The sequence below is a fragment of the Staurois parvus genome, unplaced genomic scaffold (assembly GCF_062004578.1).
Source record: "Staurois parvus isolate SC_StPar_1 unplaced genomic scaffold, SC_StPar_1.0 ptg003735l, whole genome shotgun sequence".
Lineage (NCBI taxonomy): Eukaryota > Metazoa > Chordata > Amphibia > Anura > Ranidae > Staurois > Staurois parvus.
Genome location: NW_028321531.1, coordinates 2,295 through 21,522, shown reverse-complemented (window position 1 = coordinate 21,522; position 19,228 = coordinate 2,295). Strand labels below are relative to the sequence as shown.

The window sequence follows — 19,228 nt, the reverse complement described above, 5'->3', positions numbered from 1 at the left end:
TTTTAAAACGGTGCTGTTTGCTTCCGAGTAAGCCAGAAGGAATGTCAGGTCATCGCTTCCATGTTTACTATAATGGAGAGCCGATCAAAGCCGGATCAGCCTTGTTCGGTTGTCCGGCCAACAAACGCATGAGCCGTCTGGTGTCTCAGGTCTCCCGGTGGGATGGCTTGTGAGAGGGCCACCCTCCCTTCCCGCTGCTCGTAATGGCAGTCTAGCAGCTGGAAAGCCGCTCCGATTGCTATCACAAGAGAGCCAACCGTTGGCTCTAAAAAAAGTTACCGGGGTGATGCCTGCGGCACCACTATGGGTATAAATGCCAAGAGTCCAGCGACGTACGGGAAATGAGAACATCTAACCCATCACCATATCAGTATTGGGGGGAGGTCTCCAGCCTTCATCTCCAGCACCATCCTGACAACGTTCTGGTGAAGGCATCCTCTCTACTCATCTCTGATATGCATTACTTTATGTGGAGTAGCTTGTAAGAGGGGCTTTACAATTGGCTGGTAATGGCACCAAGAACACAAATCCCTACCCCCACTCCTGTCCTGCTAGAACACTGTCCCTCCTGCTGAGGCCAAACCCTCCACCATGTTGTGCCTTCTCCGTGGCAGAGGCCTCCACACGACTTTCCCAGCCGCTGACCTCTATATGCAAAGGAGGGAATGTCCACACATGAGGGCATACATCCCGACGTCACTTGACATTACACAGTCAATCGCATTTAATTGATGTCTGCAGCAGTCACACGTGAAAGCATATGCAGCATTTTAAACAGCCATCTCCCTCTAAAAGTCTTCTGTACTCACAGTCACCTCCTCCATGAGTACACCTCTCCCAGAACCCCCCAAGGGAATAGCCTCACTCAGAGAACTCTTCGTCTGGTGTAAAAGGACTTTTGCAATCTGCCGTAGCCCCCACCTTCATAAGGGTCAGGAAGTCTACAGCTGGCAATCCTGGGTGCAGATCTACTCCTGGCCTCCGGCCCTGTCCAAGGCCTCCATGCACCTCCTCCATAAGAACACCTTTCCGGGGAACCCCCCCCCCCCCCAAGGGAATAGCCTCACTCAAGGAACTCTTTGCCTGGCCTAAAAGGCCTTTTCCAATCCACCCTAGCCCCTACCTCCATAAAGGTCAGGAAGTCTACAGCCGGCGATTCTGGGTGCAGATCTACTCCTGGCCTCCAGCCCTGTCCAGGGCCTCCATGCACCTCCTCCATAGGTACACCTGTCCTGGGACCCCCCCTAAGGGAATAGCCTCACTCAGGAAACTCTTAGCCTTGCCTAAATGGCCTTTTGCAATCCGCCCTAGCCCCCACCTTCATAAAGGTCAGGAAGTCAACAGCCAGCAATCCTGGGTGCAGATCTACCCCTCCTGGCCTCCAGCCCTGTCCAGGGCCTCCATGCACCTCCTCCATAGGTACACCTCTACCGGGACCCCCGCAAGGGAATAGCCTCACTCAGGGAACTCAACCTAGCTTAAAAGGCCTTTTGCAATCTGCCCTAGCCCCCACCTTCATAAGGGTCAGGAAATGTAGACTCAGCGATCCTGGGTGCAGATCTACTCCTCCTGGCCTACAGCCCTGTCCAGGGCCTCCATGTACCTCCTCCATAGGTACACCTCTCTTGGGACACCCCAAAGGAATAGCCTCACTCAGGCAACTCTTAGCCTGGCCTAAAAGGCCTTTTGCAATCTGCCTTAGCCTCCACCTCCATCGTGGTCAGGAAGTCTACAGTCATCACTCCTGGGAGCAGATCTACTCCTCCTAGTCTCCAGCCCTGTCCAGGGCCTCTATGCACTGGTTACATCTAAGCTGGTGTTAGGTGTTCACCTCCCATGCCCCAACTGCACTAGGGCTCCTCCCAACCTGGCTTATAACTGGGCAGTGGCTCACCCATGATATCACTGCAGGAGGGCTTTAACCACTTGCCGACCGCGCATAGCCGAATGACGGCTTCACCGCGGCCGGCCAGTTCTGAGTGGACGTCATATGATGTCCTCCCAGAACGCGCTCTCCTGCGCGCCCCAGGGGGCGCGCACCCGGCGATCTCCGTGATCGCTGTGTCCTACGGACACAGCTGATCACGAGATGTGGTGAAAGGCCGATCCCACCGGCCTTTTACCACGTGATCAGCGGTGTCCAATAAACAAGAGATCCCTGTGCTCAAATCCATACAGCTAGTGCATGCATTTATCCATCAGGTGCTAAAGGGGTGTAACCACATTAACTCTAGAAATTCTGAAGGACCCTCTGCACACTGGTATATACCCTTTCAAGCAAACTATGCAACAAATAGGGATATTTGGTTCACACATATTGCAATACATGTTTAAGCTGGCCAACTGCGTCAAAGTAATCCCTCTATGGCCAGTCCTACTCTGCCCTGCCTACGCAAGTGCTGATGGATAAATGCATGCACTAGCTGTATGGATTTGAGCACAGGGATCTCTTGTTTGTTGTATTGTTGGGTCAGTAGCCAGACCTGAACCTTGTAGCTCTCCCCATTGTGTCTTTTCCCCTATGCTAGCATTGTGTCCACAGTAGCACTTGCGTAGGCAGGGCAGAGTAGGACTGGCCATAGAGGATTACTTTGACGCAGTTGGCCAGCTTAAACATGTATTGCAATATGTGTGAACCAAATATCCCTATTTGTTGCATAGTTTGCTTGAAAGGGTATATACCAGTGTGCAGAGGGTCCTTCAGAATTTCCAGCGGTGTCCAATGACACGCTGATCACAGGAAAATGCAAGTGCCGGTTCTCGGCTGCACTTTCCTCACGCTGTCAGATCGTGAGGAAAGTACTGCCGAAAGTACTGCCGAGCAGTTGTCAGAGCGGGGATCGGCACCGATCATCAGGGCACTGATGATCAGTGCCCTGATGATCGGTGCCCAGCAGTGACCCCCGCAAGTTCCGATCAGCTGTGCGCCCACTAGCCCCGCCCACCCATTCCCAGCAGTGCCCCCACCTGTGCCACTCTGCAGTGCCCCCACCTGTGCCACTCTGCAGTGCCCCCACCTGTGCCACTCTGCAGTGCCACCTACCTGTGCCCAGCAGTGCCACCTACATGTGCCCAGCAGTGCCACCCACCTGTGCCCACCCACCTGTGCCCACCAGCGCCACCCACCTGTGCCCACCAGTGCCACCCACCTGTGCCCACCCACCAGTGCTGTCCACCAGTGCCACCCACCAGTGCTGCCAGTCAGTGCCACCAGTCAGTGCCCAGGGGTTGTGCCAGTCAGTGCCGCCAGTCAGTGCCCAGAAGTGATGCCAGTCAGTGCCGTCTATCAGTACCCATCATCAGTGTCACCTATCAGTGCCGCCTATCAGTGCTGCATATCAGTGCCGCCTATCCGTGACCCCTAATTAGTGCTGTCTATCAGTGCCGCCTATCCGTGCCACCTCATTAGTACTGCCTATCAGTGCCCTTTAGTGCTGCCTATCAGTGCCCATCAGTGCCGCCTATCAGTGCCCATCAGTGCCGCCTCATCAACGCAAATCAGTGAAGGAGAAAAAATACCTGTTTGAAAAATTTTATAAAAGAAACAAATAAACTTTTTTTTTTTTTTCAAATTTTTTGCACTTTTTTTAATTTATAGCGCAAAAAGTAAAGCGCCCAGTGGCGATTAAATACCACCAAAAGAAAGCTCTATTTGTGAGAAAAAAATGATCAAAATTTCATATGGGTACAATGTTGCATGACGGCGCAATTGTCAATCAAAGTGCGGCAGCGCTGAAAGCTGAAAATTGGCCTGGTAAGGAAGGGGGTATAAGTGCCTGGTAGGCAAGTGGTTAACTAAAAGGGGCCTAACACCTGATGACACAGTGTGCAGTACCCAGACACTATTCTGGCACAGAGTCACCTAGTGGCAGACTAGCTAACTGCACCTGCATACCAGCTAGTAGTAGCAATTAGTCACATTTTTGTGCAGTAATGCTGAAGATGTTTCACAGATTATCCAAGCCACTTCCTAATTTCTAATGAGTGTTAGGAACATACTTCAGGCGGATACGTTAATCAGCTTCATCCAATTACCGTTGTGGTATATAAACTGTCAAGATAAATGTTGATTGTCAAAGAAGATGATGGTTGGTGTAAAGGTTTGTGAATTGCCGAGTTCTAAGTACATAATCCAAGCACTGTGGTGCCAGGCAGTCTGAGACTGAAGTGAACTGGTTCAGTGATGTCCCGGAAGATGCAAACTGCGGTGAAATTACCAGATGTTGGAGGCCACCACCTCTGGTTAGAGATGGTTGTTTTATCCTAACCTAGCTGGCGTTTCACACTCTTCGGATCCGGTTGTCTTCTCCATCCAACATTTGCACATCATCATCCTGGAAAGAATGATGCATCTCCTCAAGGTGTGGGAGGACTGGGGAGTCCTGATCTACAGAGTTCACTCATCAATGTTGGGCCATCCAGTGTTGGGTTGCTTTGTCTCTCCGTTGTACGGCTCCTTGCGTTTTTCCCTTGAGCGCACTGCATTTACCTCCAGAGTCTCGTCTGTTACACCATCCAAGTGTGCTCTAGTAGGATCCCAACCTGCGACTGCTCATTACCGACCTCGGCTTGTTCTCGACTACGATTCTGCCTGATCCCAACCTGCAACTGCTTGTTACTGACCTTGGCTTGTTCTCGACTATATTTCTGCCTGATCCCAACCTGCGACTGCTCATTACCGACCTTGGTTTATTCTCGACTACGCTTCTGCCTGATCCAAACCTGTGACTGCTCATTACCGACCTCGGCTTGTTCTCGACTACGCTTCTGCCTGATCCCAACCTGTGACTGCTCATTACAGACCTCGGCTTGTTCTCGACTACGCTTCTGCCTGATCCCAACCTGCGACTGCTCATTAATGACCTTGGCTTGTTCTCGACTACGCTTCTGCCTGATCCCAACCTGCGACTGCTCATTACCGACCTTTGGCTTGTTTTTGACTATATTTCTGCCTGATCCCAACCTGCGACTGCTCATTACCGACCTTGGTTTATTCTCGACTACGCTTCTGCCTGATCCCAACCTGCGACTGCTCATTACCGACCTTGGCTTGTTCTCGACTATATTTCTGCCTGATCTCAATCTGCGACTGCTCATTACCGACCTTGGCTTGTTCTCGACTACGCTTCTGCCTGATCCCAACCTGTGACTGCTCATTACTGACCTTGGCTTGTTCTGGACTATATTTCTGCCTGATCCCAACCTGCGACTGCTCATTACCGACCTTGGCTTGTTCTCGACTACGCTTCTGCCTGATCCCAACCTGTGACTGCTCATTACTGACCTTGGCTTGTTCTCGACTACGCTTCTGCCTGATCCCAACCTGTGACTGCTCATTACTGACCTTGGCTTGTTCTCGACTATATTTCTGCCTGATCCCAACCTGCGACTGCTCATTACCGACCTTGGCTTGTTCTCGACTATATTTCTGCCTGATCCCAATCTGCGACTGCTCATTACCGACCTTGGCTTGTTCTCGACTACGCTTGTGCCTGATCCCAACATGCGACTGCTTATTACCGACCTTGGCTTGTTCTTGACTATGCTTCTGCCTGATCCCAACCTGCGACTGCTCATTACCGACCTTGGCTTGTTCTCGACTACGCTTCTGCCTGATCCCAACCTGCGACTGCTCATTACCGACCTTGGCTTGTTCTCGACTACAATTCTATCTGATCCCAACCTGTGACTGCTCATTACCGACCTTGGCTTGTTCTCGACTACGCTTCTGCATGATCCCAACCTGCGACTGCTCATTACCGACCTTGGCTTGTTCTCGAGTACGCTTCTGCCTGATCCCAACCTGCGACTGCTCATTACAGACCTTGACTTGTTCTCGACTATATTTCTGCCTGATCCCAACCTGCGACTGCTCATTACCGACCTTGGCTTGTTCTCGACTATATTTCTGCCTGATCCCAACCTGTGACCGCTCATTACTGACCTTGGCTTGTTTACTGACCACGCTTCCGCTTGACCCTTACCTGCTTAATACTATACTGGACCTCCGCTTGCTCACTTCCTGGTGAGGTGATCCTGAGGACCGCGACCTGGTGCTAACACGCAGCAAAATCCATCTCCACCATCAGGTGCTCTGGTGAACCCCGGTTAGTACTTTGACTCCACACCTCAGGTGAGCCCACTCCTCCGCACGACGACCTGCCTGTGTACCTATCCTGCTGGTGTCAGATGAGACTTTCCACTGCTATAGCAACTGGTCTTGGAGCTTGACCCCTGATCGTGACACGTATGCAATAAAACAGCGCGGTCTGTAAAACAATCTCAGATAACTGGAACACACTTATGTGGATACTTGTGGCAACATAATGACGTCACGACACGACGCGTTTCGTCAGAAATTACATCTTTCAGGGCCCTTGCACGGACTTGTTGGATATTAAGTGATGTTTTATGAACTTTTGCATGAAGCTTGAATTTTTGGAATCGCCATTATTTGGTTTGTTTGTGGTTATGGCGTAGGTTTGCATTATTTAAATAGCACAGTTTATATATGAATATTGGTGTTATGTGAAATATCTCATAACGTGCTAGCAGCTTCTTATTTCATGACACAGACAGTTCCACAAAGGCGGTTTCTTTTGAGTATATTACATCAGTGTTCTAAGCTCCCCCTTCACATCAGAGCCCTCAGCCCTCTACTTTCACATCATTTCTCAGCCGGCCCCAATGGAAATGCATGGCAATGTGCAATAATATGGGATGCAAGGCACTCCTAAAGAGCCCAGAAGGCACCCCAGGATGTCACAGCACTCTGGTTGAGAAATGTTGGGTTACGGGACTTGTGTGAAGGTTCAAACCTATGCTTGGCCCACTCTGCGTAGGCCACAAAGCGGTCGCATTTAGCATCGGTCATATTACTGCTACTAAATGTTTCACTTTCTGCTGCAGCTGGAGGTTCGGATCAGCCGAACACCCAGTTTAACTCCCAGAACAACTGACATTTAGACCGAACCAACGGCTCATCTCTAGTGGTGACATCCAAAGGTCAGCTTTGTATCCATCAGTCACAAGTTCACGTTCATTGAATAGGTCAGTGACTATAAAGTAGCGCAGGTTACCGTTCTTTCCGGCGTAGCTTCGGTTGAACCCGTTCTTGTTCACGTTGTCGATCGCTTTGGCGTCTGTCCCGTGGAAAAGCAATCTCTCACTATCACTCTTGTTCTTATCCTCAATACTGCTCTTCTTAATCTCGTAGTTCAGCCAAAGGTGTTTGTTTTGTATTCTTTGAATCTGTGAAAAAGAATATACCGACCACATCATTCATAGAAAATATTCTGTAAGAACACCCATCAGGTGCCCATGTCATGTAATGGGACTTATCTATTGTGTCTCATCTGTTACTTTATGCAGCCATTGTTACACTCGCACAGACAATCGCGGAAGGACCCCTTAGATATTGTACATTTTTTTTAGGTATATTTTAACATATCGGAACTTACACATACATAGATGTAGGGAGGATGAATGTGTGCTGGGAGGGGGTTGTGGATTTGTGAAGGGATTGGGGGAATATTTACACTAGGTGGGGGGATTTGTGCTGGGAGGAGGGATTGGGGGGGATTTGTGCTGGGAGGAGGGATTGGGGGGGGGGGGAATTTGTGCTGGGAGGAGGGATTGGGGGAGATTTGTGCTGGGAGGGGGGATTGGAGGGGATTTGTGCTGGGAGGAGGGATTGGAGGGAATTTGTGCTGGGAGGAGGGGTTGAGGGGGGATTTGTGCTGGGAGGAGGGATTGGAGGAGATTTGTGCTAAGAGGAAGGATTGGGATGGGATTTGTGCTGGGAGGAGGGATTGGGGGGAATTTGTGCTAAGAGGAAGGATTGGGGGGATTTGTGCTTGGAGAAGGGATTGGGGGAAATTTGTACTAACAGGAAGGATTGGGGGGATTTGTGCTAAGAGGAGGGATTGGGGTGGGATTTGTGCTGGGAGGAGGGAATTTGTGCTAAGAGGAAGGATTGGGGGGATTTGTGCTGGGAGGAAGGATTGAGGGGGATTTGTGCTGGGAGGAGGGACTGAGGGGAATTTGTGCTAAGAGGAGGGATTGGGGGGGATTTGTGCTGGGAGGAGGGATTGGGGGGGGGGATTTGTGCTGGGAGGAGGGATTGGGGGGGATTTGTGCTGGGAGGAGGGATTGGGGGGGATTTGTGCTGGGAGGGGGGATTGGAGGGGATTTGTGCTGGGAGGAGGGATTGGAGGGAATTTGTGCTGGGAGGAGGGATTGAAGGGAATTTGTGCTGGGAAGAGGGGTTGAGGGGGGATTTGTGCTGGGAGGAGGGATTGGAGGAGATTTGTGCTAAGAGGAAGGATTGGGATGGGATTTGTGCTGGGAGGAGGGATTGGAGGAGATTTGTGCTAAGAGGAAGTATTGGGGGGATTTGTGCTGGGAGGGAGGATTGGGGGGATTTGTGCTGGGAGGGAGGATTGGGGGGATTTGTGCTAAGAGGAGGGATTGGGGGGATTTGCGCTGGGAGGAAGGATTGGGGTGGGGTTTGAGCTGGGAGGAGGGATTGAGGGGGATTTGTGCTAAGAGGAAAGATTGGGGGGATTTGTGCTGGGAGGAAGGATTGGGGAGGTTTCAGCTGGGAGGAGGGATTGGGGTGGTAATTGTGCTGGGAGGAGGGATTGGGGTGGTAATTGTGCTGGGAGGGGGGTTTGGGGGATTTGTGCTGGGAGGGGGGGTTTGGGGGATTTGTGCTGGGAGGAGGGGTTTGGGGGATTTGTGCTGGGAGAGCTTTTTTTTTTATTTCAGTACAGTTTTATGTTTTAGATTTCACAGGAATGTTGTAAGTTATGTTATGTTTGTGTCTGCTAATAACGATTTTCAGGTATTTTTAGTGGTAATATTGTTTTCATGTTTCTGTGGGGGGGGGGGGGGGGGGCCCTGTCAGGTAGGCTGTACGGGGCCCTGAGATTTGTGGACCCATGAGAGGCTCCTGGAAGGACCGGGCAGGATGTAGTAAGTGGGCCCAGTCCTGAGAGGAGAGAGAGACTGGGAGAGACAGAGAGAGCCCGGGGAGGAGGAGAACACTTCAGAATCGGTGGGAGAACGGGTGTTTGGAGGAGATTGGTGGGACTGGGAAGGGGTGGAGGGGGGGAAGTTGTGTCGGAGAGTGGTGGCGGCTGAGCCGGGGGGGGGGAACAACAAATAAATATACCACTGGGTGGCTGCATTCCTTTTTTATTTTCAGACTTGTTTTCCCATTTATTTTCATCTCATGAACCTGTAAACACTTCCTGTTCTAGGGTGACAACGCTTACTTCACTGTGAGTGTACCATGGCCTGGCCATGTTCTGTTTGGCTAAGTGGATTGGGCATCGGAAGGGACCTGGTTGGTTCAAGCTGATCCACTCATGCTTCAGCCTTGAATTACTGCATGGATGAGTTATTAGAGATCTCTCGTCTCCATTTCCCGTATGAGTTCTCTGTCCATTAACACAAGGAGGACTCTAGATCAAGTGTTGGGCTGCAACATGCAAAAAGCTCCTGCTCTGCACGCCCTTTGATTGACATCTTTCTTTGGAGCTGCCCTGGTCACCCTTATTGAGGATGCCATGGGGGCAAGAGTGCTTATCTGCACCAACAGACCAATCCTAGGGCTCAGCCAAGAAGGTTCATCCATCCTCCGAGGAAGAGTTATTAAGCCTAAACCTGATACCCAATTCACCTGCAAACCCTGGACCCACAAGTCCCCGGATAAATCTTCGTCATGAAGGGGCACCCCCACTTTCCAAAATTTGGGGACGTTGGTTAGCCTTTGGGGACAGCTGGCATCTTGGATCCTTAGTGGAGGAAGGTGGTATCCAGAGGTATAAGCTAAAATTCTGTTCTCAGCCCCCTCCTTGGTTTCCAACCTGCCTGTGTCACCTGTGGCAGTGCGGTATCCTGCCACGGTGGAAATCACAGTGGTGACCCAGGATTCTCAACCAAACAGGTTGAGGGGCTCCAGACAGTTCTCATAATGCAGAGGAAATGGGTTTATTGGTTTCCTCTTTGGGACCTGCAGCCTGTTTTGGGACCTGTAGCCTGGAGATTTCTAAGAGATTTGGGAGGGATGAAATCTCCAGTCCTGGGCCCATGTTTTGAGAGCAGCCAACGTGCTGATTGCACAGGTGTGTGCAGAGATTTTTGTGGAGGCCAGGCCATGATTCTGGGCTCCACCCCGGCAGACGGAGTCAGGAGGGCTCCACCCTGGCAGACAGGAGGTCTCTGCCATGGAGTCAGGTGGGCTTCACCTAGTAGAGGTGGGAGCCAGAATAGCTGTGTGCTAAAGGTTTGCTGTGTGCAAAAACAACCTTGTGGAAGGAGTCTGTAGGAGACAGATATAAAGCTGTATAGCTGAAAGAGCCAGAAGGCTGAATTGGTTTGATGGTGGATACCCCTGCGTGGGAAGCATTTTTTGTTTATGGAACTTTTTCTTTTAAATAAAATTGGGCAAAAAGGCCCTTAAAGAAGCGAGTTGCTGTGTGCTTTAACAAGAAAAGCTCTACCATTTTGAAGCGAGTTCCCACACACCATACAGATTAGCAGATCTCCATGCAACCCTTGTGGTGCTTTTGTAACACGGGGTCACTGCCCCTGTACCTGCAGTGGCAAGCTTTCAGGGGTTCTACTCCAACCTGTTACAAGTTCCCAAACCCAAGAAAGGCCTCTGACCCATCTTGGAGCTAGAGGTCCCAAATGTCTTCATTCGGGCACAGAAATTCCATATGGAAGCCACCAGGTCTGTCATACGCTTTCTATATCAGAGTGACCTTCTGGCCTCTGTGGACATCAGAGATGTGTAATTACATTTCCCCATTTTTTTCAGCACATCAGCGGTTCCTTCATTTTGCTGTGCGTCCCAGCACTTCCAGTTTTCAGCACTGCCATTCAGCCTATCCTCCACACTCACTGTTCACCAAGGAGCTGGTTCCTGTGCTCACCTTGATGCACTCCTAGGTCATCCCCATTGTAGGATATCTGGACAACGTCTTGTTGGTCTTCTCCTAGACACAGTCCAAGCCAGAATAATTGTTCCCCAAACTGTCTAGACTTGGACCCTTCAGTCCAGCAGTCACCCAACTCTTCCCTTTTTGCATGAAAGTTCTGTAACTGAAGATAGCCTCTTACATGGCAGTCCCATTTGTCCATTTTCACTCCAGACTCCTACAACTCATTACTGAACAAGTCAGTGCAGTCCTTGGATAGAATGATTCACATGGCACTGAAGACCAGGTTGTCCCTGACTAGGTGGCTATGGAATCCGGCTCTGGAGTTGGGGAAGTCCTTTCTTCTGATCATTTAACAGATCCTCACAATGAATGCCATCCTGTTGGGATGTTTTTTCTCCCTCTTTACTTGAACTCATATTGATGACTCCAAGCCAACAAACCTAATGGGATCCAGGCAGTGGCGTATTTAGGATCCGTTCTGCCCTAGGCAACACAAAAATTGGCTCCCCCCATTGACCAACAGCACCCCAGCACCCCCCAACCCCACCCGAGAGCCTTCCACTACCACCGCCTCCCATACACTGGCAACCCTCACCCCAACAAGAGATAAGACACTCACCTTCACAGCTCCGGACATCCCCAGGAACAAGAGTCAGGCTCTGCATACACCATCAAGCAGCCCCCAGCCTCTCTCAGATCCCACCTGGTCCCCGTGCTGCGTGTGTCCCTTCTTTTGGGGGACAGCGCTGCCGCCCTGAAGAATGCTGCTGCCCCCCTGAAAAATGCCACCCTAGGCAAATGCCTTGTTTGCCTTGGGGTAAATACACCCCTGGATCTGGGCTTGGAGAACTTCTTAGCATTGAAAGCGACCTACTGGGACCAAAGGTCTGCATGGAGATCAAAGCTATGGATGGGAACCATTGATCTAATTTATCTCAACCCACCAGAAGTAGTTTAATCCATTACAATTCTTTTTTTTTAATAACCTCATGTCTAAACTCTTGCACTTAAAGGGACTCTCATGGACCTTCACCTCCATTCCCATTTTATGCGCTCCAAAACCTATTCTTGATTTATTTCTACAATTAAATGCTGAATTGCCATATATATATATAACACTTGTAGGGTCGTCCCTCAAGTATGAGGTGCAATTCTCGGCTCTGTCCAGTAAGAATGATGGGGTAGATATGACGAGGGGTACAAAAACTGAGAACTATTTAATAATAGAAATGGGAGGTCTGACAATGAAAAAAAGACTCCGATGAAAAAAAGAGCATCCAAGAGGTGTTGGGATATTGATATGAGTTTAAACAAGGTAGTGAGAGGGCAAAAAAACATTTGAAGAGCCCGCTGGCTCAGGTTAGGCTGCTCACAACAGGTAAGGCCACCCTACTGTGGGCACTCCAGCAGGTTACCAGGAAAAAGTGTGCATTTATGGAGGGAGCGCCAGACCTAAAGATTAATTACGTCCAAATTAATTTACTGATGTTTTGTTAAAAGACGGCCAATGCATTTTGGGGATCAAAGGGGATCCCCCTTCATCAGGGCTACAATAAAACATAATATAATGTCAAATCAATTGTGAAAATGTAAATATCAGTCACAACTATATTTACTTTATATAATGTGGATCTTCATCTTTGGGAAGAGGGGGAAGTCTGCAGGAGCCAAATCTGGTGAGTAGAGTGAGTGCGGACGTCAGATCATTGCAGCCTGGGGGCGAATTTGGCAGCAAAATGGCGGCACATGGTGAAATCACACGCGAGGATTGCCTGGACTGTATGACACTCCAACAATGGCAGCAATGTTGTGGTTTGTTCTCCGACGATCATCATGCACAAGTTGAACTGGATGGACTTTTGTCTTTTTTCAGCCAGACTAACTATGTAAGTTGCTGAATGGTTTAGATATTTCGACATTTTCAGGGGTTGAGCTCATTGAAGGTCTTCCTGATCTCTCGTCGTCTTCCAGTGATGTTCTTCTGCTCTTGAAGCGCACGTGCCACTCAAAACACCTCGAACGACTCATTGCAGCATCGCCGTAAACTTGCCGAATCATGTCAAACGTCTCTGTGGCAGATTTGCCCGGTTTCACACAGAATTTCACATTTCCTCTTTGCCCAAACTTGCTGTTCGTGACGAAATATCAGACGTGGTCAGAACAGTGCCAGTTACACAGCTCCCGATGTACACAGGGCTATGTCTTTTGGCACACTGACATATGAAGGTCGGTGCTCCCTGTGACTCTGCGAGCAGCCTTGTGCTGCCATCTGCCAATCCTGGCCCTCCACCTCCCTCACCCGCTCAACACCCTCCCACTTCCACGTCCTACTGCAACCCCCGCAACTTAGTATCTGTCTCCCTGCTCCCTAAAATCTCCCCCCCCGTTTTCATGTGCACTCCTGAACGCCCGTTCGGTGTGCAACAAGCTTACCGCCATCCACGACCTCTTTGTTTCCCGCTCCCTCAACCTCCTGGCGATCACGGAAACCTGGATCCAGCCCACTGACTCTACCTCCCCTGCTGCACTCTCCTACGGAGGTCTCACCTGGACCCACTCACCCAGGCCTAACGGTCGTAAAGGTGGCGGGGTTGGTCTGCTCCTGTCACCGCAGAGCACCTTCTGAGTCCTCCCAAACCCCCCCTCCCTATCCTTCTCCTCCTTCGAGGCCCACTGCGTCCGACTATTCTCCCCAACCCCCCTGAAGATTGCTGTGATATACCGGCCTCCTGGATCCATACCCCGCTTCCTGGATGACTTCTCCTCCTGGCTACCCTTCTTCCTCTCCTCTGAGCTACCCACCATAATTCTTGGGGATTTTAACATCCCTGTCAACCTCGACAACCCAGACACAGCCCGTCTCCTCCACTTAACCTCCTCCTTTGCACTTGCACAGTGCATACAATCCACCACCCACTCCGACGGAAATATCCTTGATCTTGTCTTCTCCAACCGATGCGCTCCCCACAACCTCACTAATACCCCCTTCCCTCTCTCTGACCACAACCTGATCACCTTCTCTATCTCCTCGTCCTCCAACGCCTACCCCTCCAAATGTCACACTACTACCAGCCGTAACCTCCGCAACCTTAACCCTGCCTCCCTCCACTCTGCAGCTGATCAACTCCATGACCGCATCCTCCCCCTGTCCCACCCCGACTTGGCTTTGACCGCCTACAACAATGCGCTCTCAACAGCCCTTGACTCACTAGCGCCTTTAACCACATGCAACACCAGACCCCGACCGCTCCAGCCCTGGCAGACTGATCACACCAAAACCCTCAAACGACAAAGTCGTGCCCTAGAGCGACTATGGCGCAAAACCAAATCCAAACAAGCCTTCACCCGCTACAAATCTGCCTTCCGCACCTACACCTCCTCCCTCCATGCTGCCAAACAGGCCTACTTCTTGACCCTCATCAAGGCCCTCTCCTCCAATCCTCGCCGACTCTTCTCTGCCTTCAACTCTCTACTCTCTCCACCCCCACCTCCACCCAGCACCTCACTCACTGCCCTTGAGATTGCCAATCACTTCAAAAACAAAATTGACACAATTCGCAAGGACATTGCCGCAACTCACACGCCCTCTCAACCTGTCCCCTCTCACACAGCTACCCCCTTATCCCCCCTCCCCCTCGACATAACCCGCAGGGACTTCGTCGCTGCTCAAACTCCCTCCAACCCCCTTCACCCTCACTCAGCTACCCCCTCATCACCCCTCTCCCACGGCCCCACCACTGCTCTGACCTCCTCTTCCACCCCACCCTACACTCCTCATACTGAAGCTCCCCCAACACTCCACACCTTTGACCTTACTACCATCGAGGAAGTCTCCAAGGCCCTCTCTGATGCCCGCCTCACCACCTGCCCCCTCGACCCTATCCCTTCACAACTCCTACGACCTTCCTCCTCCTCCATCCTACGCTCCCTCACCCACATCTTCAATCTCTCCCTCTCCTCCAGCACTTTCCCCTCCCCTCTGAAACATGCACACATCACCCCCATACTTAAAAAGCCCTCCCTGGACCCCAATGACCCGAACAACCTCAGACCCATCTCCCTGCTCCCATTTACATCTAAACTCCTCGAGCGTCTCGTCTACACCCGCCTATGCTCTCACCTCAACGACAACAACCTCCTCGATCCCCTACAGTCCGGCTTCCGTCCCCTACACTCCACCGAAACTGCCTTACTCAAACTCTCCAACGACCTGCTAACCGCCAAAGCTAATGGACACTATTCAGTGCTCCTACTCCTTGACCTCTCTGCGGCCTTCGACACAGTCGACCACCCCCTCCTCCTCAAAAAACTACACTCCCTCGGCCTCAGAGATTCTGCTCTCTCCTGGATCTCATCCTACCTGTCACAACGCTCTTTCAGCGTTACCTATAATGCTACCACCTCCCCCTCACTCCCCCTCTCTGTTGGGGTCCCTCAAGGCTCTGTCCTCGGGCCCCTTCTCTTCTCCATCTATACCTCCTCCCTTGGCCAACTCATACACTCTCACGGCTTCAACTACCACCTCTATGTCGACGACACACAAATCTATCTCTCAACCCCCCACCTCACCCCCTTGGTCTCAGCCCGAATCACACACCTACTGAGCGACATATCAGACTGGATGTCGCTCCACTTCCTTAAATTGAACCTCTCCAAAACCGAGTTTCTTGTCTTCCCCCCAGCCCGGACACCACCCCCCATTGATTTCTCCGTCACATCCAACAACGCTACCATCAAACCCGCCCTGCAGGCCAGAGTACTGGGTGTCATTCTGGACTCCAACCTATCCTTCCAGCCCCAAGTCCAATCTTTAACAAACTCGTGCAGACTCCACCTCCGCAACATCGCCAAAATCCGCACGTTCCTAACCCCAGAAACCACTAAACAGCTCATCCACTCCCTCATCATATCACGACTCGACTACTGCAACTCCCTCCTCACTGGCCTGCCTCGCCGCTGGCTATCCCCTCTTCAGTCCATCCTGAACACGGCTGCCAGACTCATTCACCTTTCCAACCGCTCTGTCTCCGCCACCCCCCTCTGCCAATCCCTCCACTGGCCTCCACTCAGTGTCCTCCACCCCCCTCTGCCAATCCCTCCACTGGCTTCCGATTGCGCAACGGATCAAATTCAAAATCCTAACGCTGACGTACAAAGCTGTCCACCATACTGCCCCGAACTACATCACTGACCTAATATCCAAGTACCGCCCAACACGCACACTCCGCTCCTCACAGGACCTCCTTCTCTCTAGTTCCCTGGTCTCCTTCTCCCATGCCCGCCTCCAGGACTTCTCCAGGGTGTCACCCATCCTCTGGAACTCCCTGCCCCAACCCATCAGATTATCACCTACTCTCCTCTCCTTTAGGCGCACCCTGAAAACCCATCTCTTCAGGGAAGCCTACCCCACCCCCTGCTAACTTGCCTCCCTCCTCCACTCTTCCTACCACTCCATCCCCCACAGCTATCTCCTCCTGTGCCACCACCCCCTCCCTCCTAGATTGTAAGCTCAAAAGAGCAGGGCCCTCAATCCCCTCATGTATCACATTGTATTGGTATTGTTCTGTCACATGTTCTGTCCCCCTTTGTAATGTACAGCGCTGAGCCAACTATTGGCGCTTTATAAATACTGTATAATAAAATAATAATAATCTGTTGGCGTGTTACAAAACTAGGCTCGAACCTTTTTGATATCACCTTGTACAAGCCAGGGGGTGGATCAAGCCTGCCTTTTAGTTACACAAAGCCACAAGTTTTCATTACGACCTTCCAGCCACTGGCATCCTAACATCCAACGATGGACCAAAGGAAGATGTTAGTCCCATGCACAGCATCCTTGTTTGCTCCTCCAGTGCACCTCTCTGTCACCACTGGGGTGACATGAGCTGAGTGAGAGAAACCAAGGGAGAAGAGAAACATTGGAATACTAGTCAGTACCCGTGTGCAAAGGAGTATTTGTTTTGGAAGAATAAATTGCCTGTAACATTGGGTGTCCTACATAAACTATTCATTTCATTTTTCACATATTAGAGTGGGGTGCCTCGAGATTGTGTATACATTTTGAAGGGAACCTTGACTAAAGGTTGAGAAACACTGGCCTCGGGGATGCTGGAGGTCTGAGAGTACACTCAGGTGATGCTGCAGGTGTGAGAATGTTCTCCTTTTGGGGAGGTGCATGAGAATGTTCAGGTGATGCTGGAATGTGTGAGAATGTTCAGGTGATGAGGGGACATAGGAATGCTCGGGTGATGGGGGGTCATAGGAATGTTCAGGTGATGCTGGAATGTGTGAGAATGTTCAGGTGATGGGGATGAATGTGAATGCCAGGAGGTGTGAGAATGTTCAGGCAATGGGGGGCATAGGAATGCTCGGGTGATGGGGGGGGGGCATAGGAATGTTCAGGTGATGAGGGGGCATAGAAATGCTCAGGCGATGGGGGGCATAGGAATGCTCGGGTGATGGGGGGGGCATAGGAATGCTTGGTTGATGGGGGGGGGGGGGCATAGTAATGCTCAGGCGATAAGGGGTCATAGAAATGCTCGGTTGATGGGGGGGGGTCATAGGAATGCTTGGGTGATGGGGGGGCATGGGAATGCTCAGGTGATGAGGGGAGATAGGAATGCTCAGGCGATGGGGGGGCATAGGAATGCTCGGGTGATGAGGGGGCATGGGAATGCTCAGGTGATGAGGGGGCATGGGAATGCTTGGGTGATGGGGGGGCATGGGAATGCTCAGGCGATGGGGGGGCATAGGAATGCTCAGGCGATGGGGGGGCATAGGAATGCTCGGGTGATGAGGGGGCATGGGAATGCTCAGGTGATGAGAGGGCATGGGAATGCTTGGGTGATGAGGGGGCATGGGAATGCTCGGGTGATGGGGGGGCATGGGAATGCTCAGGTGATGAGGGGACATGGGAATGCTCGGGTGATGGGGGGGCATGGGAATGCTCAGGTGATGAGGGGACATGGGAATGCTCGGGTGATGGGGGGGCATGGGAATGCTTGGGTGATGGGGGGTCATAGGAATGCTCAGGTGATGAGGGGACATGGGAATGCTCGGGTGATGAGGGGGCATGGGAATGCTTGGGTGATGAGGGGGCATGGGAATGCTCTGGTGATGGGGGGGCATGGAATGCTCAGGCGATGTGGGGGCATGGGAATGCTCAGGCAATGGGGGGGGCATAGGAATGCTCAGGCGATGGGGGGGCATAGGAATGCTCAGGTGATGAGGGGTCATAGGAATGCTCAGGTGATGGGGGGGCATAGGAATGCTCAGGTGATGGGGGGGCATAGGAATGCTCAGGTGATGGGGGGGGCATAGGAATGCTCAGATGATGGGGGGGGCATAGGAATGCTCAGGTGATGGGGGGGGCATAGGAATGCTCAGGCGATGGGGGGGCATAGGAATGCTCAGGTGATGGGGGGGCATAGGAATGCTCAGGTGATGGGGGGGGGGCATAGGAACGCTCAGGTGATGGGGGGGGGGCATAGGAATGCTCAGGTGATGGGGGGGCATAGGAACGCTCAGGTGATGGGGGGGCATAGGAATGCTCAGGTGATGAGGGGTCATAGGAATGCTCAGGTGATGGGGGGGCATAGGAATGCTCAGGTGATGGGGGGGCATAGGAATGCTCAGATGATGGGGGGGGCATAGGAATGCTCGGGTGATGGGGGGGGCATAGGAATGCTCAGGCGATGGGGGGGCATAGGAATGCTCAGGCGATGGGGGGGCATAGGAATGCTCAGGTGATGGGGGGGGGCATAGGAACGCTCAGGTGATGGGGGGGGGCATAGGAACGCTCAGGTGATGATAGGATAGAATGTAAATGGCACATTGTATCGAATTACCTTATCGATCTTCATCTGACATGACTTTTCGAACTCTGTTTGGACTTTTTTGTACTCTTCGGATGTCGGCGTCAGCTGTACTACTTCCATATTGGAGGTCTTCATATCTTTCCAGTGTGATGGTAAAGACTTTTGTTCTGCAATGTAAATGGTCGCTGAAATTAAATCAGAACTCCTAACAGCCAATTACAAATCTGAAATATCCAGTATATGTGATGTGTTCTACCCAACACAGACCTGCCACCAATTCTCCATCTGCCCTACACTTGCCAGGCTGTGCCCACTCAGGAGCTGGCATCCAGTCTACCTCGGGTCACATGACCAATCCTGGGAGACTGGACCAGTTTGGCTCAGGGCAATTCTTTTCTTTCTGGTCAAGGGTTAATAGGAACGAACGTGTAGGGGTCTTCTCTACATTGGGCGATCACC

At 51.5% G+C, this 19,228-nt stretch overlaps 1 protein-coding gene across 1 annotated transcript in view; it reads right to left on the bottom strand.

The window, feature by feature from the left end:
* LOC149427466 (protein mono-ADP-ribosyltransferase PARP15-like) overlaps positions 1–18,931 on the bottom strand; it is a 29,644-nt gene extending 10,713 nt beyond the window's left edge. Inside the window, exons 1-2 of the mRNA XM_089668000.1 lie at positions 18,800–18,931; positions 7,080–7,251 (exon numbers count right to left, since the gene is read on the bottom strand). Of these exons, the coding sequence (XP_089524126.1) occupies positions 7,080–7,251; positions 18,800–18,904 (277 nt within the window). The 5' untranslated portion in view covers positions 18,905–18,931. The remainder of the gene's footprint in view (positions 1–7,079; positions 7,252–18,799) is intronic.
* Between the last annotated feature and the right edge of the window lie 297 nt (positions 18,932–19,228).